The sequence below is a fragment of the Mauremys mutica genome, chromosome 1 (assembly GCF_020497125.1).
Source record: "Mauremys mutica isolate MM-2020 ecotype Southern chromosome 1, ASM2049712v1, whole genome shotgun sequence".
Classification (NCBI taxonomy): domain Eukaryota; kingdom Metazoa; phylum Chordata; order Testudines; family Geoemydidae; genus Mauremys; species Mauremys mutica.
Window position 1 is genome coordinate 245,808,095 of NC_059072.1, and position 20,951 is coordinate 245,829,045.

The window sequence follows — 20,951 nt, forward strand, 5'->3', positions numbered from 1 at the left end:
AAGAGGCAAAGTGGGGCGCTGTGCCTATGCATGTGGGACAGGAACCATGGGACTTGCTCTCTAACCTGCTCTCACTGGATTTTCCATGGTCAAGGGCAGGATGCAACCCCGCTGTGTCACACCCTTGGGGACAGGACCTGACTGCCCCTCTGTGTTACACACTCCAGGTGCAGGACCCGACCTTCCCCCCCCACTTCATGCACCCCTTCACGCTCAAAGCCCTTCTACTCTATCACTCGTCTTTGTGTAAAGTATAGGATTTTCAGTTCTTTATAGTGTCTTAATAAACTCTGGGGAGGCACACACATTTTTTTCTTTCAGTTAAGGACACTCCCTCTGAAAATGTTTGAAACTCTTGGCTTAAAAGGATTTAAGAGCAATGTATTATTCCTCCATTATATTTAATCAGCAGAAGAGAGTTGCACACTGTAATAAAATATGTGCTACTTTTGCTGCTTATTCTAAAAATCCGTTTACCTCAGATACTCCAAGCTATGAAGTTATTCAGAAATATCCAGAAGTAGCAGGCTTGCCAAATGGAAACAAAATTGACAAAGAGACTTTAGATAAAGAAATAACATAAGAAACAATAGAAGCAATAGAAAGTATGAAAAGTGGTAAGACTCTGGCACCTGAGGGCTTTCTGGCTGAGTTTTACGAAGAATTTAAGGAAGTATTAGTGGAGATTTTAGAGTCAATGTGGATAGTTCTCTGAAAACATCCACTCCATGTGCAGTGGCAGTCAAAAAAGATAGAATTTTAGGAACCATTAGTAAAGGGATTAATAATAAGACAGTAAATATCATCATGTCACTACATATATAAATCCATGGTATGCCCACATTTTAAGTACTGCATGCAGTTCTGGTTACCCCCTTGTGGCACTCTGTACTTCAAAGCAGCACCCTGGAACCCCTATATTCACCACTGTCATGTAATTGTGATATTTCATACAAAGCATGCCATGTAAGACATCATATGAAAGGTCATAATCTGCTGAAATCTGTTGTTCTGTCCAAATATGTATATCATTAGTATGGATGAAGTTATGAGATTTTGCTGTATGGTTGTTATTGAAATATGCTGTAAATTTGCTCGTGATATACAAAAGATCCCCACCCAGGAGGCTGTCCAATGACCATTAATCAACAGGTGAGTTGCAATCAAGGGATTTACAATTCAATAACAGTTGCCCAAGCAGCATACAATGGGGACTGCTCGACCCCATGACTCTGTTGCACAAGACTATGTCAGGGGGATTGCCCAAGCCGGTTACTCAGCAAAGCCCACCAGGACATGTCTGGGTAAGTGTCTTCTAGGCACACGGACTAAGGATATAAAATAGGGAACAGTGGCAGCATGCCTTTGCCTTTCTTCTCCCCCACCTACATTAGAAGCAATAAGAATGCTGAGAAGACAGAGACTTCATCTGAGCAGACTGGTCCAGGCTTAAGGGAGAAGCCTGTGTACTAAGAACTATAACATACAGTGGGGTGAGAAAATTGCTTGATCTAAATACTACCTAGTGTAATAAGGTTTAAGATTTAGATTGTATGTTTATCTTTTGTTTTCTGCGATAACTGTCTCTGACCTTTTATGCCTACCACTTACAATCACTTAAAATCTATCTTTCTGTAATTAATAAATCTGTTTTATATTTTACCTAAAACAGTGTATTTTGCTTAAAGTGCTTGGGAAACCTCAGCTTAGTTTATAGGGGTTTGTGCATGTTCTCTCCACATTGAGGGAGGGGCAGACTGGATTATAAACTTACACTGGTCAGGCTTCTGACCAGGGCAGGATGGTACTGCTCTGGGGTGCAAGGCTGGGGAGCTGGGGGGAACTGGCTGGTGCCTTTATCTGTGTGATTCTAGGGGCATTCATGCAATCTATATGGGTATGTGGCTCCACATGCTGTTGTGCTGAGTGATAGCAGCACCTGGAGGGGTTTGCTGCTTGTTACTGGCAAAGCATTGTGAGAGACAGCCCAGGCTAGAGAATTAAGGGGCATAGCGGTACCCCACTTCCAGGTTGTACCCAGGTGATCCTGTCACACCCATCTCAACATAGATTTATTAGAAATGGCAAAGGTACAGAAAAGGGCAACAAAAATGATTAAGAGGCTGAAACCACTTGCATGTGAGGAGAGTTTAAAAAGACTAGGTCTATTCATCTTGGAAAAGAGACAACTAAAGGGAGATATGATAAAGGTCTATGATAAAATCAAGAATGGTGTGGAGAAAGTGAATAAGGAAGAATTATTTACTCCTTCACATATGACAAGAACCAGGGGTCACCCAATGAAATTAATAGGCAGCAGGCTTAAAAGAAACAAAAGGAAGTACTTCTTCACACAATGCACACTCAACCTGTGGAACTCATTGCCACGGGATGCTGTGAAGGCCAAAACTATAACCGGGTTCAAAAAAGAAGTGGATAAGTTGACAAAGGAAAGGTCCATCAATGACTATTAGGCAAGATGGTCAGGGTTGCAACCCCATGGTCTGGATGTTCATAACCCTCTGACTGCCAGATGCTGAGATTGAATGATAGGGGATGGATCAATTGATGATTGCCTTGTTCTGCTAATTTCCTTTGAAACGTCTGGCATTGGCCACTGTTGGAAGACAGGATACTGAGCTAGATAGACCATTGGTCTGACCCAGTATGACTGCTCATAAATTCTTAACCTTCACTGATATTCTGTTAGAAAAGGAACTTACACAGCCTGTGAAAAAATCTAATGCTGTTTCCCCCCGCCTAAAGTTGGAAAATATCTGACCTTGTGCAGCTCTTATAGGCCCATATCACTGTTGTATGATGACAAAGATTTTAGCCAAAATACTAGCTAGCCGATTGCAGTCCATGCTCTCATCTTATATAAATCCAGATCAGACTGGATTCGTTAACACCAGAGAAACATCAAGCAATATTATGAGAGTACTTGGAATCATCCATAATGCCAGACCAGGAAAAGATCACTTGACACAGAGAGAACTTTCAACAGAATAGACTGGAACTTTCTGTTTCCTGTCCTGTTCCATAGGGACATTGGTTCCCAGTTCCTTAATCGGATAACTGCTCTTTACACCTGCCTGAAAGCAGCTCTGTGACTTAATGAGGTTAAATGTCCCCTGTTTGAATTACACAGAGGGACTAGGCAGAGATGTCCATTGTTTCCTTTACTTTTGCACTGGCCATGGAGCCTTTTGCACAAAGGATAAGTATCAGCGAATTTGCCACAGGAATAAAACTTGCAGGAACCCATCAGATATGAGCGCTTCATGCAGCTGATGTAATGTTATTTTTATCCAAACCAAAATGTCGCTAAAATTAGTTTATAAATAAATCTTTGACTTTGGGATAATATCTGGATTTATAGTAAATTATGCCAAATCTGAAATGCTAGTTGTAAGTCTGAAAGACTCTGAGAAGTAATTGCTTCCAAAAATATTTGGGGGCAGATGGGCAACAAATTCTATGATACCTGGGAATTCAAATATCAAACAACCCAGAAGAGGTCTATGATGTAAATGCCAAGTCACTACTTCAGCAAATGAAAAATGATCTGAAGTGCTGGGGTAAGAATGCAATTTCTTGGTTGGAAAGAATAGTCCCATTCAAAATGAAAATTTTGCCAAGGATATCTTGTTTCAAAATCTTTCTGTGATCATCTTATCTTAAACCCTAGCTGGAATACAGAGGATGTTGTTAGAATTTCTATGGAATAAGAAAAGACCAAGAATAAATCCAGATACTTTACTCCTGGGGGAATTCTGTGTCACTGCACATGCACAGAATTCATGTCCCCCTCATATTTCTTTGTTTCCCCATAGAAAAATGACTTCTGACAGGGGAGCAAAGGGAAGCCACAAGAGCAGTCATGTGTCCCTCCCTGGCAGCACAGGCAGGTCGGTTCAGGAGCCTGGAGCAGCCAACAGAGACATAAATCACCACCGGGGGTGTGTGAAGGGGTGGGCAGTTGTGTGTGAGAGACAGACACACTCTGTCCCTCTTGCTCACTATTGCAGCATGCTCGGCATGGAGGGGGAGGGCTTCAGGGTGTGTTTGAGGAAGTAGGCATGGTGCAGGCTGTCCCCTCAGGCAAAGCAAAATGTAGCCGCCTGCCTGCTTAGTGAATTGTTCCCATTGTCTTTGTGAATTACCTCAAGAGTATAAAACAGGTGTATAAGTTTTAAGGCTCCTTTACATGGCAGAGTGGTGTAAAGGACAATATGGCCTTATAAATGCTTATGGTGCTTTAATGGTTAGAACCGGTCTAAATTTTTGGACTGAAAAAAATTCTTATCAAAATGTGCTCCATGAACTGTTTGCTATTGACCTTTCTGGAGATGATCAGTAGCCAATATAAATTGTGAGTTTGATTCCCCAGCCCTCACTTGCTCTTCAGTTGCCTGTGATGTAACACTGAGCATATGGCTGCATATATTTGTTGACTAATAACTAATTACTAGCTACATTACTATTAGGCAAGGGGATTGGAGGTTTCCTCCAATGGTCCCCACTCCCAATCTCCATCCATTGTATTGTAGTTTAAATAAATTACCTAAATAATTGAAACCAGAATGATTATATTGCATTATTTTGACAAATAAAATATGCAGAATGTTGCAGAATTTTAAAATATTGTGTGCAGAATTTTTAATTTTTTGGTGCAGAATTCCCCCAGAAGTAATACTTTGGAGAGACCCGTTGAACCGGGTTATTCAGCTGTTCCAGATAGTCTCTGGTACTATCAAGCCAGTCAGCTAAAAGCAGTAGTGGAGTCAGTGGAGTAAACATCTCTAGGTTATCGTTGATTAATAAATAAATAAAAAAATCACTCTCCAGAAATGTATACACATGCTTGAATTTGAGGCTACTCTATGGATTTGGGACAGATTTAGAAATAAGATAAATTATTTTCCCTCGCCAACAACACCCCTTTGAAATAATCCAGATCGTAATCCAGATCACGAACCAGTGAGCTTTAAAGACAGGGAAAGCCATGGCATGCATACAGTTGGCCAGCTGTTCAGTAAAGAAACTTTTCTAACCTATTTAGAGATCAAAATAACATTAACAGGCCTATTCTCCATGGTACCAGTACTTTCAAGTTACGCATTATGTTTTCAACTTTCTACAAAAGCTGTTGTACACAGCAAGATTACTCTAATAGAAGCAATGGTGTCTTGTCAATTATGAAACAAAAAATTATAAGTAAGTGATATCAATCTTTGTAGATAAGTTTCCTAAAAAAAATGTCATATATGATAGTCTGGGAAAAGGATCTGTACTATAGACAAATTACCCTAGAGGAATGGGGTTTGATAGATCGGTAGGATAAGTTTTGGAGAAATGGTGGTGAAAGAGGATATTTGATAAATATATGGTGGACATGTCCAGTCATTGGAGAGTAACTGGATGCAATTTGTAACCAAATATCACAAACTGTTGGATATTTATTACCAAATGATCCTTTGGGAATCCTCTTGGGCCTTCCTAGCAAAAATGGTCACATAAAAGGAAATGAAGAATTAATCTTTCACCTACGACTAGCTGCTTGGTTACTGATAGCCTCTCAATGGAGAAAGAAAAATAGTTCAACTTTCAGGGAATGGTTCAAAAAATATGGGAGTTGGTAATGGGAAAACTAGTGCATCAGTTATGTACCCAGAAAAATAGATGGAGGGCAAATAGATACGTAGCTATTTAGTAATCCATTATTCAATTATCAGAATAAATAGATTCACCTGCAACAAAAATAGCACACCTATCCAATTTTTATTGAATATTACGATTTGATAGACATGCTTGGTCTGTTCAAAATATGCAATCAGAGATTATGAGATGGAATGACTGTACTGCTGTATAATGTCTTTAAACAAAGCTCAGTGTTGTAATGATTATTGGTCTGTATCTGGTATTTATGTGGCAAGGATTTGTAAACTTGTAAATACTTCCTGAAAAAGTAAATAGTAATAACAAGAAATGGAATTTCTGAGTGGAAGAGTACAATGTTCGGCCTCTTCAGGGAATTATATGAACCCCATGGAATTAATGGATGTTGACATTGCAGCTCCAGAAGCAGCCTCTATAATCCCAGATCTGACATATGCCAGTGCAATGTGCTGCTGCCTCAGCAATAGTTCGTTTTGTAGGAATGTGCCACGTATCAGCCTGAGCTGCACTATTGAGAAATGCAGGAGGCTCCCTGTTGTAACACTCGGCTATACACTTATTCTTAGTTTATTGATAGTTACTGACCTGCATCAAACCAAATCCATATCCATAATCACCCCAGCCATTCAATAAGATAGTTCCAGCATGTGACTCTCGAGAGATGATAGCTGCGATCACAGCTGGATCCACACATTTTTTGGCACCAGCACTCTTAATGATGGTTTTATATTTGTTCATATTATATAAGTCCCTCTCAGCAATCTTCTCTGATGCAGCAACCCCTGTAGTAAAAATACAGGTAAAGGTGTTTTGTTAATCATTTTAATGTCAACAAGAGATTTCAAAAGCAAAGAGCTCTGTTGTGCCATCGATAATCCTTGTGAGAGTAATGTGCATAGTGCCTGTCACAGAATGAATTTTGACAATGTGTCAAAGCCAAAAAAAACCAAACAAACTAGGGCCTTGTAATAATATGGAAAAGCTAGGTTTAATTCCCATGTCTTTTGGCCCCAAGATGAAGGTGAATGGCCTTGGTGGGGAGATGGCAGGAGAATGTGCTTAGCCTCTGAAGAGAAATCAACAGCAACCTGTCACCCTCTAGATCAGGGTGGGCAAACTATGGCCCGCGGGCTGGATCCAGCCCCTCAGGGCTTTGGATCTGGCCCATGGGATTGCCCCCTGTGGGCCCCGCGCCACTCTCAGAAGCCGCTGGCACCACTTCCCTGCAGCCCCCGGGCGAGGGGGCAGAGGGCTCCGTGCGTTGCCCTTGCCTCCAGGCACCACCCCCTGCAGCTCTCATTGGCCAAGAACAGGGAACTGCAGCCAATGGGAACTTTTGGGGAGGTACGGCAAGGGCAGTGCACGCGGACCCCTCCCGCCCCCTCGCCGCCCTCGGGGCCGCAGCGCTTCCTAGAGTGGCACGGGGCCGGGGACAGGGCAGGCATGCAGGGAGCCAGCCCTGGCCCCGGTACACGCTGCTGCCACCCTGGAGCCGCTTTAGGTAAGCAAACCCCACCTGCACCCCGCTTCCCAACTCTCTGCTCTAAGCCCCCTGCCTGCACCTCACACCCCTCCTGCACTCCAACTCCCTGCCCTGAGCCCCCTTGTACCCGCCCCCCCGCACCCCAACCCCCTGCCCTGAGCCCCCTGCCGCACCCTGCACCACTCCTGCACCCCTGCCCTGAGCCCCCTCCTTCACTCCACACCCCTCCTGCACCCCAACCCTTTTCCCTGAGCCCCCTTACACCCCACTTTCCTCCTTTGCCCCAGTCCCTTGCCCTGAGCCCCTTCCTGCACACTGCGCCCCCTCCCACACCCCACACTCCCTCCCGCACCGCAACCCCCTGCCCTGCATACAATTTCCCCACCCAGATGTGGCCCTCAGCCTCAGCCCAAAAAGTTTGCCCACCCTTGCTCTAGATGATGCAGGAGTGATGTTGACAGGAACTGAGAGGAGCCTCATCTACCCCTCTGTGGCCAGAAGAATAGGGCTGTACTATGGGGCTTCAAAGTTGAGAGGGGAATTCAAAATAGAAGAACTGGTAGGATTCTTTGGGACAGACGTAAAAGACTTATCTAGGGGCATGGCTGGGAGGCTGCAATTTGACACATTAGTTCCCAATGTTTGCACTTTCCTCTCAGTTTCTTTTGGAGTCTTAGCACCATTTCATCCCACGTTATGAGGGAATCTCAATCCTACTCAGCATGGGAGGGTTTGGCATTAAGTCCAATTTTATTTGTAGAGTAAAAAAATAGGGAGCTCCTTTGATTTTTACCAGCAATACCAGACAAACTGTTGATCTGATGTGCATGTAGCAGGTATAAAACAGCGAGAACTAAACCAGAGACTAGGATCAGGAATTCCTCAGTACTAATCCCAGCTCTCTCAATGACTTTCTGTGTAGCCTTCAGAAAGTCACTTGGGCCAAATTTTGATAAGTCACCATTAATTTTGGGTGTTTCAGTCAAAGCACTTTGGACTTGGTTTTCAGAAGTTTGGAGTACTCACAGCTCCTGATAACTTTAACTAGAAGTGCTTGTGTGAGCTCTTCTGGGAATTGACCCTAAGTGTCTCAAGTTGGGGACCTCAAATGGTAGAAGCTGCTTGTGTAAATATTGGCTATTACCTTTCTGGGCTAAAATCCTCCTGGGCTAGAAGCCAGCGGAGTAACACCAAGGGTTTATTAAGTCTTCCTCTCTGTCTTAGGGGATGTCTCTATGTACTGAGCTGCAGTGGCGCAGCTGTAACGCTGCAGTGCATCTGGTGAAGACACTTTATGCTGAGGGGAGAGAGCTGTTCCGCGGGCATAAAAAAATCACCTCCGCGAGTGGCAGAAGCTATGTCTGCAAGAGCAGCTCTCCCACCAACATAGCGTTTGCAAAGTACTATGGATCATTGTGACGACTCTATGTGATGAAATACAGCAACAAAACAGCAGAGTTATACTCACCACAGTAACTTAAGCCTTCTGGTGATGCAGTTGCACAGGAAGCCCCAGTGGTATCAATGTTGTTTATGTTACCATAGCATCCAGTCTGACTCTCAGAAGTACCTGAAAAATGACATGGAGAGATTTTACATTAAGGACCATTTGCGAACATAAGTAAAGCTAAAATAATTCAAAGTCACGAACCCGACTCTGCTCCACTCAGGTGATGGAGCGCATTCCATAGGTGTCTTTTTATGTTTGAAAGAGATCTGTTGGGAAGGAGGAGTTGCTCCACAGAACTTAATGCCTTTGTTGACGGAGAAGGGCTGTGCAAAGAGATGTGTCTTTCATTTGGGATCTACAAGAGGCAAGACAGGAACATCCTGACCTCTAGACCCAGGTGCTCCTGTCTGACAGCATCCGATCCCCATCTCTTGCAAGAATCATCTTTGGTACTGTGTGTGCCATTGACTGAGGTAGTTTATTTATAGTCCATTTACTGTTGAACCAAACTCATTCTTCCATGTACATAATTAGGTTTTGTAGGAATGGTGAGGCAATCCTATGATGTGTTAAGTCTCTTATCTCTCCTGTGAGAGGGGGTAGCTCTCCCTTGCAGTCAAGAAGGGTTTAAGAGTTTCTCTGGGATTAATCAACCTCAACATGCCATAAGAATTGTCAGTCCTTAAAAGGGAGGATCCTAGCTCAGGCTGGGCAGTATTCATGAGCAAATAGAGCTAGTACATAGATCTCCTTGGCCCCAGGAAACGCGGAGTGTCTACTTGGCAAACAGCTGACTGAGGCCTCTGAGGAAACAGCATGACTAGCTATTATTTTTGGAGTCCTGGGATTCAGCGTCAGGAGTTTGGGCACACACGGGATAAGAAGCCCTGTGTGAGACTGTGGGGAACTGGCTCTTTTTGTTGGCAGTGGAGGTATTTTGTCTTTTCTTTTAGGACTACATTAACCCCACCTCATCTCTCCCCAGAAGGGAGCAGACTCCAAGAGGCTGTATCCAAGTCTGGAACCAAGGGTACAGTCAAATTACTGTGCAGAGAAGGATATCCAGGATGAGAGAGGTGCTCCTGTCAGTTCAACAGCATGCCAATCACACTCCTGTTGTGATAATTGGGCCGACAAATTTACTCCAGTTGTGAGCTCAACTGCTAAAAGGGAGTGAACGTCCATAAGAGGTCACTCTCAGCAAATGCCTGTGTTTCTCCAGCAATGAGATTGCAAATGAGAGTCAGCACCAGAGATAAAAGCTACATTTTCTGTTTTTGCTGTTCATTTCTTCCCCCTCTCTGTGAGTGTTTTGTCTTGTCTGCTCTTCTTAGGAAATGGAATTGGACTTTATCAACAACAGGAACAATGACATCTTCAGCTCATCTCAACTAACTTCTTCTCTTTTCCCCAAAGAGGACCTTAATTACCATCCTTGATATCATCTACACTACTGTCGAACAAGGGGTATTTTCCTCTGAAAAATTCCCTCTGGCTAAAGGGAAAGGGAACAAGGGATGTTGTTAAAATACTTAATAGTTTACATTTCAATTGCTTTAACTGTTTTTCCTTCTTTCTGATATCTTTAATACAAGGTTAAACTGATGTTTAATGGTGTGAGTGCCATGGTATTAATCAGGCTGAGGTCTCTGTATGCCAAACCTTGTTTAACACTGTTGGGCAGTGACTGGGTAGGTTAACACCTTTGACTCTTTGCAACCCATATATTCTATCTAAATAAATACAACACTCCCTATCCCCACAAAGATCTTCTTCCATGGTTGCTTTGGCAGTGAGCTTAGTGAAATAGAAATAGACCCCAAACTCACCAAAAAGGGCAGCAAGGCCCAGAATCATCAGTGTTAGTAGCATGGGGAGGGTTCTTCTCAAGCACCCAAGAGAGTTGGAAAATGAATCCAAGTCTGCAGAGAAATGACAATATCTAAATGTGCAATGCTACTGTGAAGAAGTACAAAGACCCCATTTTTTAAATATGCAAACACTGAGACAGAAAGGAATTCTATTCTATTAATATATAAATACTGGGACCAGAAGAATGTCTTTGACTCTCTGACACAGCACACAAATAAGGTTGTTACACCGTAGATGAGAATCGAGAGAATAAACTCAGAATCAAGCTGTAATAAATTAGTTTTGTTGACATTGATCGTTTGTCTCTCATGAAATATAGTAATAGCTTATTTCTAAATAAACCCCCCACTGATATATGAGCTGGAATTAATACATTCATAGTGGTCAGCATGACCGGCTGCTGCTATACATGCATCTTTATATGTGGACGGTTTCCTTAAACATGCTGTGCAGGTATTTGCTAAATTTGTTATTTCTGTGAACAGGACAGAGGAGATTAAGACCTCCAACCACCCTTTGTAGCTGCTCCATTACTCTGGTTTTCTACAAAGTAATCTGAATAATGAGCAGATGCCTCATAGTTTAAAAATCATTGTAAAACAGAGACACAGTAACAACCATTAAAGGACAAATGCTGGAGTTTTTACGCAAGGAGAGCTCTTTTTGAAGTCAATGTGTAAGGAATTGGCCTTCCATAAGCACCCATAGGATTTTATTAATGAGCATAATTCAGAATAGCTCCCACTCTGAATGAACTGGATACAAGATTTTGTTCATCCCTTTAAAGGAAGGTCCGAGAAATGCACAAGCGGAGAAATTATTGAATAACCTGCTCATGGGGAAGTTTCTTCCTAATCCCAATCTATTAGTGATTGATTCATGCCAAGAAGCATAAAAGTTTATATATAGTCTCTGATCCTTATTTATGTTAAGTTCTTGGCCCCAAAGATATCTTGTGGCAATGAGTTCCACAAGCGAATTATATACCATGTAAAAAATGTCTTTTTATTATTTTTAAATGTATTGCTTCAATTTCAGTTAAGATCCCCTTGTTCAGTATTCTAAGAAAGTAGTTAGGAAAACCTGATTTACCTTCCTTATAACGTTCATTATTCTGTTTATTTGTACCATATTCCCTCTTACTTGTCGTCTCTCTAAATTTAGTTGCGATCTCTTCAGTCTCTCTCATTAAGGATGTCACTCCATGCCCCATGCATCTAATCATTTTGATTTCTCTTCTCTGACCCCCTTTCTATTTTAGTTATATTCTCTTTTGAAATATGATAACCAGAACTGAACACAGTAATCCAGGTAAGGCCATAATATTGATTTACATAATAGTATTATAGCAAATAATATTGAAAAAACATTCCACTCTTCATTTCTTCACATTTTATTTGCTTTTTAGTCACTGCTTCACTTTGAATAGTTATTTTCATTGAGCAACAGTTCACAACAATCCCCATGTCATTTCTGCATTGGCTACAATGGATTTAGAACACAGCAATGTGTAGAAGTATTTCGAATGATTCCTTCTAACTTGTTTTTGTCAATATGTTAAGTCTCCCTGAAGTTCCTCACAGTATTTTCTTGTCATAACTAACTTAATAATTTTCTGTCATCTGCCATTTTTTTTGCACCTCACGATTCTCCCTCTTTTCCAGATTTTCACAGAATAAATGAAACTCTGACACAGGGTGGCTGGTCCCCATGGATAGACAGAGCCCATCTCTGCTGGCCCAGAGAAGGTGAGTCCAGTCCAGCCAATTAAAGAGGGCTGGGCTATACCTGGGCCTATAAAGGGTTGCTAGTGGGCAGTTGGAGGAGGTTGATGGAGACATGTTGTGCCTGGGGAAGGAAGCTAGAGTGGAGTGGAGCTGAGCTAACTCCAGTGGTCGGTCCCTGGAGAAATGGGGTAATTGCTCAGAGAAACAGGCCTGAGGCTACTGCCCCAGAGAAGGAGCAGAACTGGGAAGCTACCAGAGGCTCCTGGGGGTAGAGCTGAAATCTGAAAGGACTGAGTTAAAAGAGTATTTTTCTGTTGGTTTGCTGGCTCCTGTTAAGAAAATCAACGTCTTTGCAAGAGACTGTGTATTTGGGGAGAAAGAGAAAACTGGCTCAGTCACATGTGGTACCAGAAGTGGGGTTCTGGCCTGCCCCTAGAACAAGGAGAAGGATGGTGGAGGTAATCCACCTGTTAGCGGCAGCAGAGCAGCAGCAGCTGGCTGCAATGCAGCAGCAGCAAGATTAGCAACAACAGACTCAGGATCCATCTTAAGCAATTGATGGAAAATCAACAGAAACAGCAGGAGGCCCCGTTTGCTATACAACAGAGATGGCAAGAGGCCTACTCCAAACAACGTGAGTGGATACAGAAACGGTTAGGCCGAGCCACATCTGGCAACACAGTAATGGTGACACCACTTGGCTCAGGGCCTGGTGTAGCTTGGACCAGAAGATGACCCAGGGACTGCTCTCAAGGCTGGCCTTACCATGAGGTGAACTGAGGCGGCTGCCTCAGGTGCCTGCGCCAGACTGGGTGGGAGGGGTGCCACTAGCAGGGCCAGCTTTAGGCCAATTCAACCAATTCCCCTGAATCGGGCCCCGCCCCTAAGAGGGTCCCGTGCCCAAGCCCTGGTACGGCATACTGGCAAGAGCCGGTGCGCTGTACCGGGGTGGCCCGGCTTCCCCAGGGGGCAATTTAAAGGGCCTTGGGCTCCCAGCAGGGGCTGGAGCCCCAGGCCCTTTAAATTGCCACCAGAGCCCCACTGCTAGAGCCCTGGGGTAGGGCTGTGGGGCTCTGGAGGCTATTTAAAAAGTCCAGTACTCCCGCTACTTCTACCGCCCCGGCCCTTTAAATAGCCGACGAAGCCCCACCGCTTCCCCAGGGCTCTGGGGGCTATTTAAAGGGCCAGGACAGTAGAAGCAGGGGAGCCCCGGTCCCTTTAAATAGCCCCCAGAGCCCTGTGGTAGCGGGGGGCTCTGGGGGCTATTTAAAGGGCCAGGGCTCCAGCTACCTCTGCCGCCCCGGTCCTTTAAATGGCCGCCAGAGCCCCACCGCTTCCCCAGGGCTCCCTTGGCTATTTACAGGGCTGGGGTGGTGGAAGCAGGGGAGCCCCGGGCTGCTGCTGCTACCCCGGTGGGGGAGGGAGGAGGAGGGGGCACTCACCATACAGGGTGGGCTGTACCCCCTGTACCCGCACCCCTGCCCGCACCAGCCCCGCACCTCCTGTCCTGCCTGCACCAGCCCCTGCCAGCAGCCAGCCCCACACCCCCTGCTGGCAGCCAGCCTCTGTCTCCAGCCAGCCCCGCATCCCCTGCCAGCAGCCAGCCCATCTCCAGCCAGCCCCTGCCACACCCCCTGCCCCGCCCGCAGCCACCCTGCAGCCAGGGACAGCTCTAGGATTTGCGCTGCCCCAAGCAGGGCGGCACACCGCGGGGGGCGCTCTGGCGGTCGCCGGTCCCGCGGCTCCAGTGATCCTCCTGCAGATATCAGAGGGGTAGCCGTGTTAGTCTGGTTCTGTAGAAGCAGCAAAGAATCCTGTGGCACCTTATAGACTAACAGATGCATCCGAAGAAGTGGGTATTCACCCACGAAAGCTCATGCTGCAAAACGTCTGTTAGTCTATAAGGTGCCACAGGATTCTTTGCTGCTTCCTCCTGCAGATGTGCCTGCGGAGGGTCCGCTGGTCCTACCTGCGGGAGGTCCACTGGAGCCGCCTGCCGCCCTCCCGCGGGACACCGCCCCAAGTGCGCGCTTGGCGCGCTGGGGTCTGGAGCCGGCCCTGCCTGCAGCCCCTGCCCTGCCTGCACCATCCCCGCACCCTCTGCCCTGTCTCCAGCCAACCCCTGCCGCACCCCTCCTGTCTGAAGCCAGCCAGTCCCGCAGTCCTCTGTCTCCAGCCCTGCCACCCCGGCCGCACCCCCCTGCGGCCCTGCCTGAAGCCAGCTAGCCCACACCACACACCCCTGTCTCCAGCCAGCCCCTCACCCCTTGCCCTGCCTGCAGCCAGATCCTACCTCCAGTCAGCCCCTGCCCTGCGTCCAGACAGCCCCATGTCCACTGGTGCCCTGCAGTTCCCAGGCAGTAACCCTGCACACCTGCTTCAATGAGTGGGGGCAGGGAGCAGCTGGGACCCACACATGTGCACACCTTAGGGTGACCAGACAGCAAGTGTGAAAAATCGGGACAGGGAGTGGGGGGGTAATAGGATCCTATATAAGAAAAAGACCCAAAAATCAGGACTGTCTCTATAAAATCGGGACATCTGGTCATACTAGCACACCCCCAGGGAGTGGCGGGGACCCACACATGTGAAAAGGAGCTCATTTCTAGTTCAGGCCCATCTTTTTAAAAAAGAACTTTAGGTAGAGGTAACATACATCCGTATTTTCCTGGACACGTCAGGCTTTTTGGTTCTTAAATTGCCATCTGGGAGGAATAAGCCTCCCCAAACTTCTGCTAATGCTCTTTGCCATGGCCCCGGGGCTGGGCTGCGGCGGGGCTTGGAGCTCCTCTGGCCAGCCAGGGCTTGGGGTGGCTCCAGTGGGCAGGCCAGGGTTCAAGGTGGCTCAGCCAGGCCGGCCAAGGCTCCTCCAACCACAGTGAGGGATGAGGGGCTCCTCTGGCTCCAGTGGGAAAGAGTGGAGGGAGGGAAGGAGGAAGGGGAGGCAACGACAGAGTGGGGAAAGGTCTCAGGCGGAGGGTTGGGATGGGGCGGAGTCTCAGTCAGAAGAGGCGGGTCCGGGGGCCAGGCTTCCCAAACAGGGGGTTTGCACACCGCCTATGGGAGAGATTTTGTCAATGGCTTTTTGAAAGTTCCAATAAATTATGTCAACCAGTTCTCCTTCATCTACTCTCTTATTGAATACACTCACAAATTTCTAATAGGCTAGAGATGCATATGGTGTGATAAGAACAAGCCAGCCAGGCTTCTGTTCATGCCCTGTTTTGCTTCTTTATGATAGGTAATGAAGACTGGAAAGTGGGGGGCTGTCTTTTATTTGGTTGGGGGTTTTTTATGGTATTTTTTCCCAACTGCTTGTTTTTTACCTTAGAAATACCAGGAAAATCAGCTCTGGTCTTCCTAGGTTTTGCTAGATAACCTGTTGGGTGAGCTTTCACACCTTAATGCAGTGTTCAATTTTTAACAAGGTGTTTTGCTCCAAAATGTTAGTTACTAAAGAGGGCTTGGCAGAAACCAAGCAGAGGCCCCAACTTCCTGAGTTCCTGGGGGATGCACGACAGTCACTCTGCCCCAGGCCCTGCCCCCACTCAACCCTTCCCTCAGCCCCCCTCCGCTTCACCCCACCTCGCCTCTTCCTGCCTCCACTCTGCCCCGCCTCTTCCCACCCTCTTCCACCCCTTCCCCTGCAGCGCCTCCTCCACACTGCTGAGCTGCTGGTCACTGGTGAGTGGGAGGCACTGTGGGAGGAAGGGGGTGAGCTGATCGGTGGGGCTGCCATTGGATGCTGAGCACCCACTATTTTTTTTCCATGTGTGTCCCAGCCCCGGAGCACCCACGGAGTCAGTGCCTATGAAACCAAGAGATTAACAAGTGACTAGAAAACCATTCCCCTCTCAATTGCTTAATTTTCATTCTTTTGGCTGCGGTCATGTCTTCATTTCACTAGTTCTCCAGTCAGAGTTTTCTAGGTTAGGTAGGACCTGAAAGTCTAAAGAAAAAATAATTCACCTATTAATGGTTTACTGGGAGAAGCTGTTAAAAACTGTTAGTTACAATAGCATTTCAATATAGAATTAAAATTAATGTCAGTACAAGGCAAAGGGTTAGGTTATGTAAGACGTGATCTCACCAGTTGAAGCTTGAGGAATCCATGCAGGAGGTTCTGAAGCTGAACGTGTATTTCTATTGCAGTGAATTCCTTTGGGGTGGACTTTTTATTCACTTAGAGTTTCAATGAAGGTGGAGAACACACCTCTTAGAGGTTTGCTAGGATTCAGGTTTTGGGACTTGTCCCTTCTCCATTGGCTCATCTCCTTGATGGGTTGGAACAGCAGAGCAGCCCACCAAGGAGATGAGCCAATAGAGAAGTGACAACTCCGGATACCTTAATCCAACCACAAACCCTAGGGAGGTGTGCGCTTCATCTTCACTGAAACTGTAAGTGGAAAAATGCTCACCCCAAATAAATTTGTACAGGTGGCAAATTCTCATAAAACTTCCGTTCTGGTTCTTGGCATAGATAGTCTATAGCTAAATGTCTTTAGCCTTTTTTATACATATAGTAAGTTTAAAGAGGATTTATGAAAGACAGTCTTTTAAAATCATAACACCTACTGACAATCCTTCATCACTTCTTTTGCTTAGTTTTAAGTTTGGTTGGTAGTGTAAACACAGGCACCCTTTAATCCCCCAGTTGTAGACTTTTGATTAATTTGTCTTTCAGCAGATCTTGGGCATCTTTAATGGTTAAATTTGTGTTTGTACTAAAAGGCTCATAGCAAACACTCAAAGCACAAAGTCATAATGGGTTGTCTTTGTCATAAATTGTTGTCCACTGAAGGTAGGACAAGCACTAATGGGCCTAATCTGCATCAGGGGAGATTTAGGTTACATATTAGGAAACACTTTCTAACTATAAGGGTAGTTACAGTCTGGAACAGGCTTCCAAGAGAGGTTGTGGAATCCCTGTCGTTGAAGGTTTTTAAGAACAGGTTGCACAAAACCTGTCAGTGATAATCTACCTTAGTCTTGGTCCTGCTTCAGAGCAGGGGAGTGTGCTTGATGATCTCCCAAAGTCCCTTTCTACCTGTAGGATAAGTAAAAAGGTAAAGAATTAAAGTTAGCTCACGTTTGGTATATGTGTGTGTGTGCGCATTGTAAAGTAGGCCTCAATCAGCAAGTAAAAGAAGCTGTGCAAATAAGCAGTATTAGTTGTAGTATGGGAAGGATGTATGGTTCCAAAAGAAACTAATAAAATAAAGAGCTGCAGTAACAAGACAAAGAAAAACTGTCTTAAAATAAACAAGCCCAAACCTTCCCACTGTTCTAGTGGTAAACCGGAAGTCGGGGAGAAGATAAGAAAGGAAAGGCTTTGAGAAGAAAGGAAGCTGTAAATTTTATCTGGATTGAGACTGGAAATAAGGGTGAATTGTCTCAAATTGGTTTCTAGCTGAAGTCAGTAATCGGCAATGACATCACTTCTTTCTGAAAGGGTGCCATGGGGTGAAAAGTAAACTCTTAAAGGCTTCATTGCTAACACACAACCACATCGGGATAAATCATGTAGGGCCATATTATTTTCTGTTGTATTGCTGGATGTCTAACATGTTTAAGGGCACCAGAGAGATCCGATATACTGAAAGCCAACCAACAAACTCTCATAACATTGTGTGACATCTACAGGCTGCTCTTAAATTAGGACCAGACAAGGGGCTGCTCTAAGCTATGTCTGTAGCACAATATTCGCTTCTTACAACTAAAAGTGCAGCTGCTAGTGGTAACCATGCCCCCTTTTCTCCTGGACATGTCTCCTACAGCCCCCGTGCCACTGACTGCCAATGGCTGTCGCGTAAGTGCGGGCTCAGAGATAGTCTCAGAACATCAGTTGGCAGTTCCCAAGTGGTTTTCTGTGATCCAACTTGTCACAGTGCTGCTGTGATGGGTTGGATCACAGAAAACCCTTTGCGACTGCCACCTGATGTGCTTTGACTACCTCTGAGTCTGTTTTCCCTGCCAACTTAGGACTTCAGTGCCCTCCCTGGTTTGAGCCACACATGCTAGCCTGCTACAAACCCAGACCCAGGTCTGAACCATGTCCCCAAAAGCTGCAGGCTTAACTGAAAACAGCTTAAGAAGTGTTCCCGTCTCCAAAACTCAGATGCCCAGCTCCCAATGGGGTCCAAACCCCAAATAAATCCCTTTTACCCTGTATAAAGCTTATAAAGGATAAACTCATAAATTGTTCAGCCTCTATAATACTGATAGAGAGATATGCACAGCTGTTTCCCCACCCCCAGGTATTAATACATACTCTGGGTTAATTAATAAGTAAAAAGTGATTAAATACAAAAAGTAGGATTTAAGTGATTCCAAGTAATAACAGACAGAACAAAGTGAATTACCAAGGAAAAATAAAATAACACACACAAATCTAAGCCTACTACAGTAAGAAAATTGAATACAGATAAAACCTCGCCCTCAGATGTTTCAATAAGCTTCTATCACAGACTGGATGCCTTCCAGTCTTGGCCCAGTCCTTTCCCCGGTACAGGCCTTGTTCTAGCTCAGGTGGTAGCTAGGGGATCTCTCATGATTGCAGCTCCCTTTGTTCTGTTCCACCCACTTATATATCTTTTGCATAAGGCAGGAATCCTTTGTCCCTCTCTGGGTTCCCACCCCTCCTTCTCAATGGAAAAGCACCAGCTTACAGATGGATTCCAGTTCAAGTGACATGATCACATGTCACTGTAAGACTCCAAGACTTCATTCCTCCCAGCCTGACTCACAGGAAGGCCTGCAAGCAAATAGAGCCATCTAAGTCAATTGTCCTGGTTGATGGGAGCCATCGAGATTCCAAACCACCATTAATGGCCCACACTATGCATAATTACAATAGGCCCTCAGAGTTATATTTCATATTTCTAGTTTCAGATACAAGAATGATACATACATACAAATAGGATGACCACACTCAGTAGATTATAAGCTTTGTAACGATACCTTATAAGAGACCTTTTGCATGAAACATATTCCAGTTGCATTATATTCACACTCATCAGCATATTTTCATAAAATCATATAGAGTGCAACGTCACACTCCTTTATGATGATGACAGGCCTGGGTTTGTTAAGCCTGCCCCAGATTCTCCTGAGCAAAATATGATACACTATCTAATCCACTGTTTCTTAACTGGGGTTGGCGTTTGTGTAGGGAAAGCCCTTGGCGGGCCAGGCTGGTTTGTTTATCTGCCCCGTCTGCAGGTCCAGCCAATCACGGCTCCCACTGGCCACGGTTCGCCGCTGCAGGCCAATGGGGGCTGCTGGAAGCGGCGGCCAGTAAGTCCCTTGACCCGCGATAACCATTCCCTCTCTCAAGGTGGTGTTTTCCTTCTGCCCATGAAATCATGGGCCTGCATTAAACAGGATAGCTCTAAGTCAGATGGGTGGTTCTCTAGTAGGGGTTCTTCCTGATCAGAAGATGTCTCCACCTTTTGGCTGGATATCATTCCCCCATTGAGTGGGCTCCCTCAGTTCCATCTCCCCTGTAACCAGGCTTTCCCTTCCTCCTGGCATTGTCTTCTAGTCTTTTTATGTTTCCCAGGTTGAGCAGGCTCCTCCCAAAGGCTGGATTTCAATGTCAAAAAAATATCTTCCAACTGCTGGGAGGGCTGTTTCAGCCAGAACAGCTTGAGTGCAGAACCTGACTGAGTTGATAGCAATAAGGGGAACTGTTACCAGTCTCTCATGATTAAAATATTCTAAGGAAGCCTCTTCATTACGCTGACCTGAATTCTTGCTTTGTGGTTGCTGACCTTCAGCTGCACCCACACTGTGGGATAGGAGTGGACCTCTCTATGTCCACTGGTCATCTTCACGGGGTAGTTATATTGAAGTGCATTAGGATTGAACAAGACTCTGGAATTAAAGTTTGGGAGCACCCTGAATTCACACAGTGCACCTCCCTCCATCAACTTGTGCTACACCTGCCTTATGACACTGGTCAAAGTCAAGGCCATCACTACTATTCCAAATCCCCCCAATCTAGGAAGTGACACTCCATGACTGACTGAGATGTCCTGGATTTCCACAGCAGAAGCATCTCACTGGTTGTTAGTAGGTTTCGTCTGACTCCTTCTCTTTGGTATTTCTGGACTGGGTCCATGGCGAGATAGTCAGTGACCACCATGACAGAGGCTTTAGGGACCAGGCGAAGTCCAGAGAAGCTTCCCTCTAATTTTTTCAGAGATCCAGGGTCTCCTTCCTCTGAAACTGGGTCTTCCAGCTGTCTGACCTCAACCAAAGGATCTGGCTGGGCCAGGTGGCCAGTAAATAATCTTTGATAAGATGGACTATGGTGGCAAGCAAGTTGGGGCTATTGCCATTGAGCTCGTTTTAATTGCTCTTGGCAATATATCTAAATTCTCCTCTAATATTATAGCATCTATAATCTCCGCAGTCATGTGGGTCCCTGGATGGAGCCATTAGGTGGCCCAGTCCTTAAGACATTGGACTACAGTCTGCATATAAGCCCCTGAGGCAAAAGGCTTGGACTGGAATCTACACCACTATGTTTCTTGATCAACTGGTCAAGCATGACAGCTTTCAGTGCATTATAATCTCTAGCTGTTTCCTCATCTAGAGCATGGCAGGTCACCTGGACTTCCTTGGAAAGGAAAGGGCCCAAGTTTCTCTACTCCAGGATGTGGTTATGGCCACGTGCTCAGATGTGACCAGGTAGGCCTGTGGGTTGTCATGGGGCCCGCCAGGTGTATCCCTG

The 20,951-nt window shown here is 45.5% G+C and overlaps 1 protein-coding gene across 5 annotated transcripts in view; it reads right to left on the bottom strand.

Annotated features, from left to right (window-relative positions):
* Positions 1-20,951, bottom strand: part of LOC123363999 (lysozyme g-like) — a 36,878-nt gene that overhangs the window by 13,306 nt on the left and 2,621 nt on the right. For all 5 annotated transcript variants that reach the window (XM_045005712.1, XM_045005678.1, XM_045005702.1 and 2 more), the window contains 3 exons: positions 10,445-10,537; positions 8,634-8,735; positions 6,268-6,464 (listed from right to left, as the gene is read on the bottom strand). In XM_045005712.1, coding sequence (XP_044861647.1) covers positions 6,268-6,464; positions 8,634-8,735; positions 10,445-10,487 — 342 coding nt within the window. In that variant the 5' untranslated portion in view covers positions 10,488-10,537. The remainder of the gene's footprint in view (positions 1-6,267; positions 6,465-8,633; positions 8,736-10,444; positions 10,538-20,951) is intronic.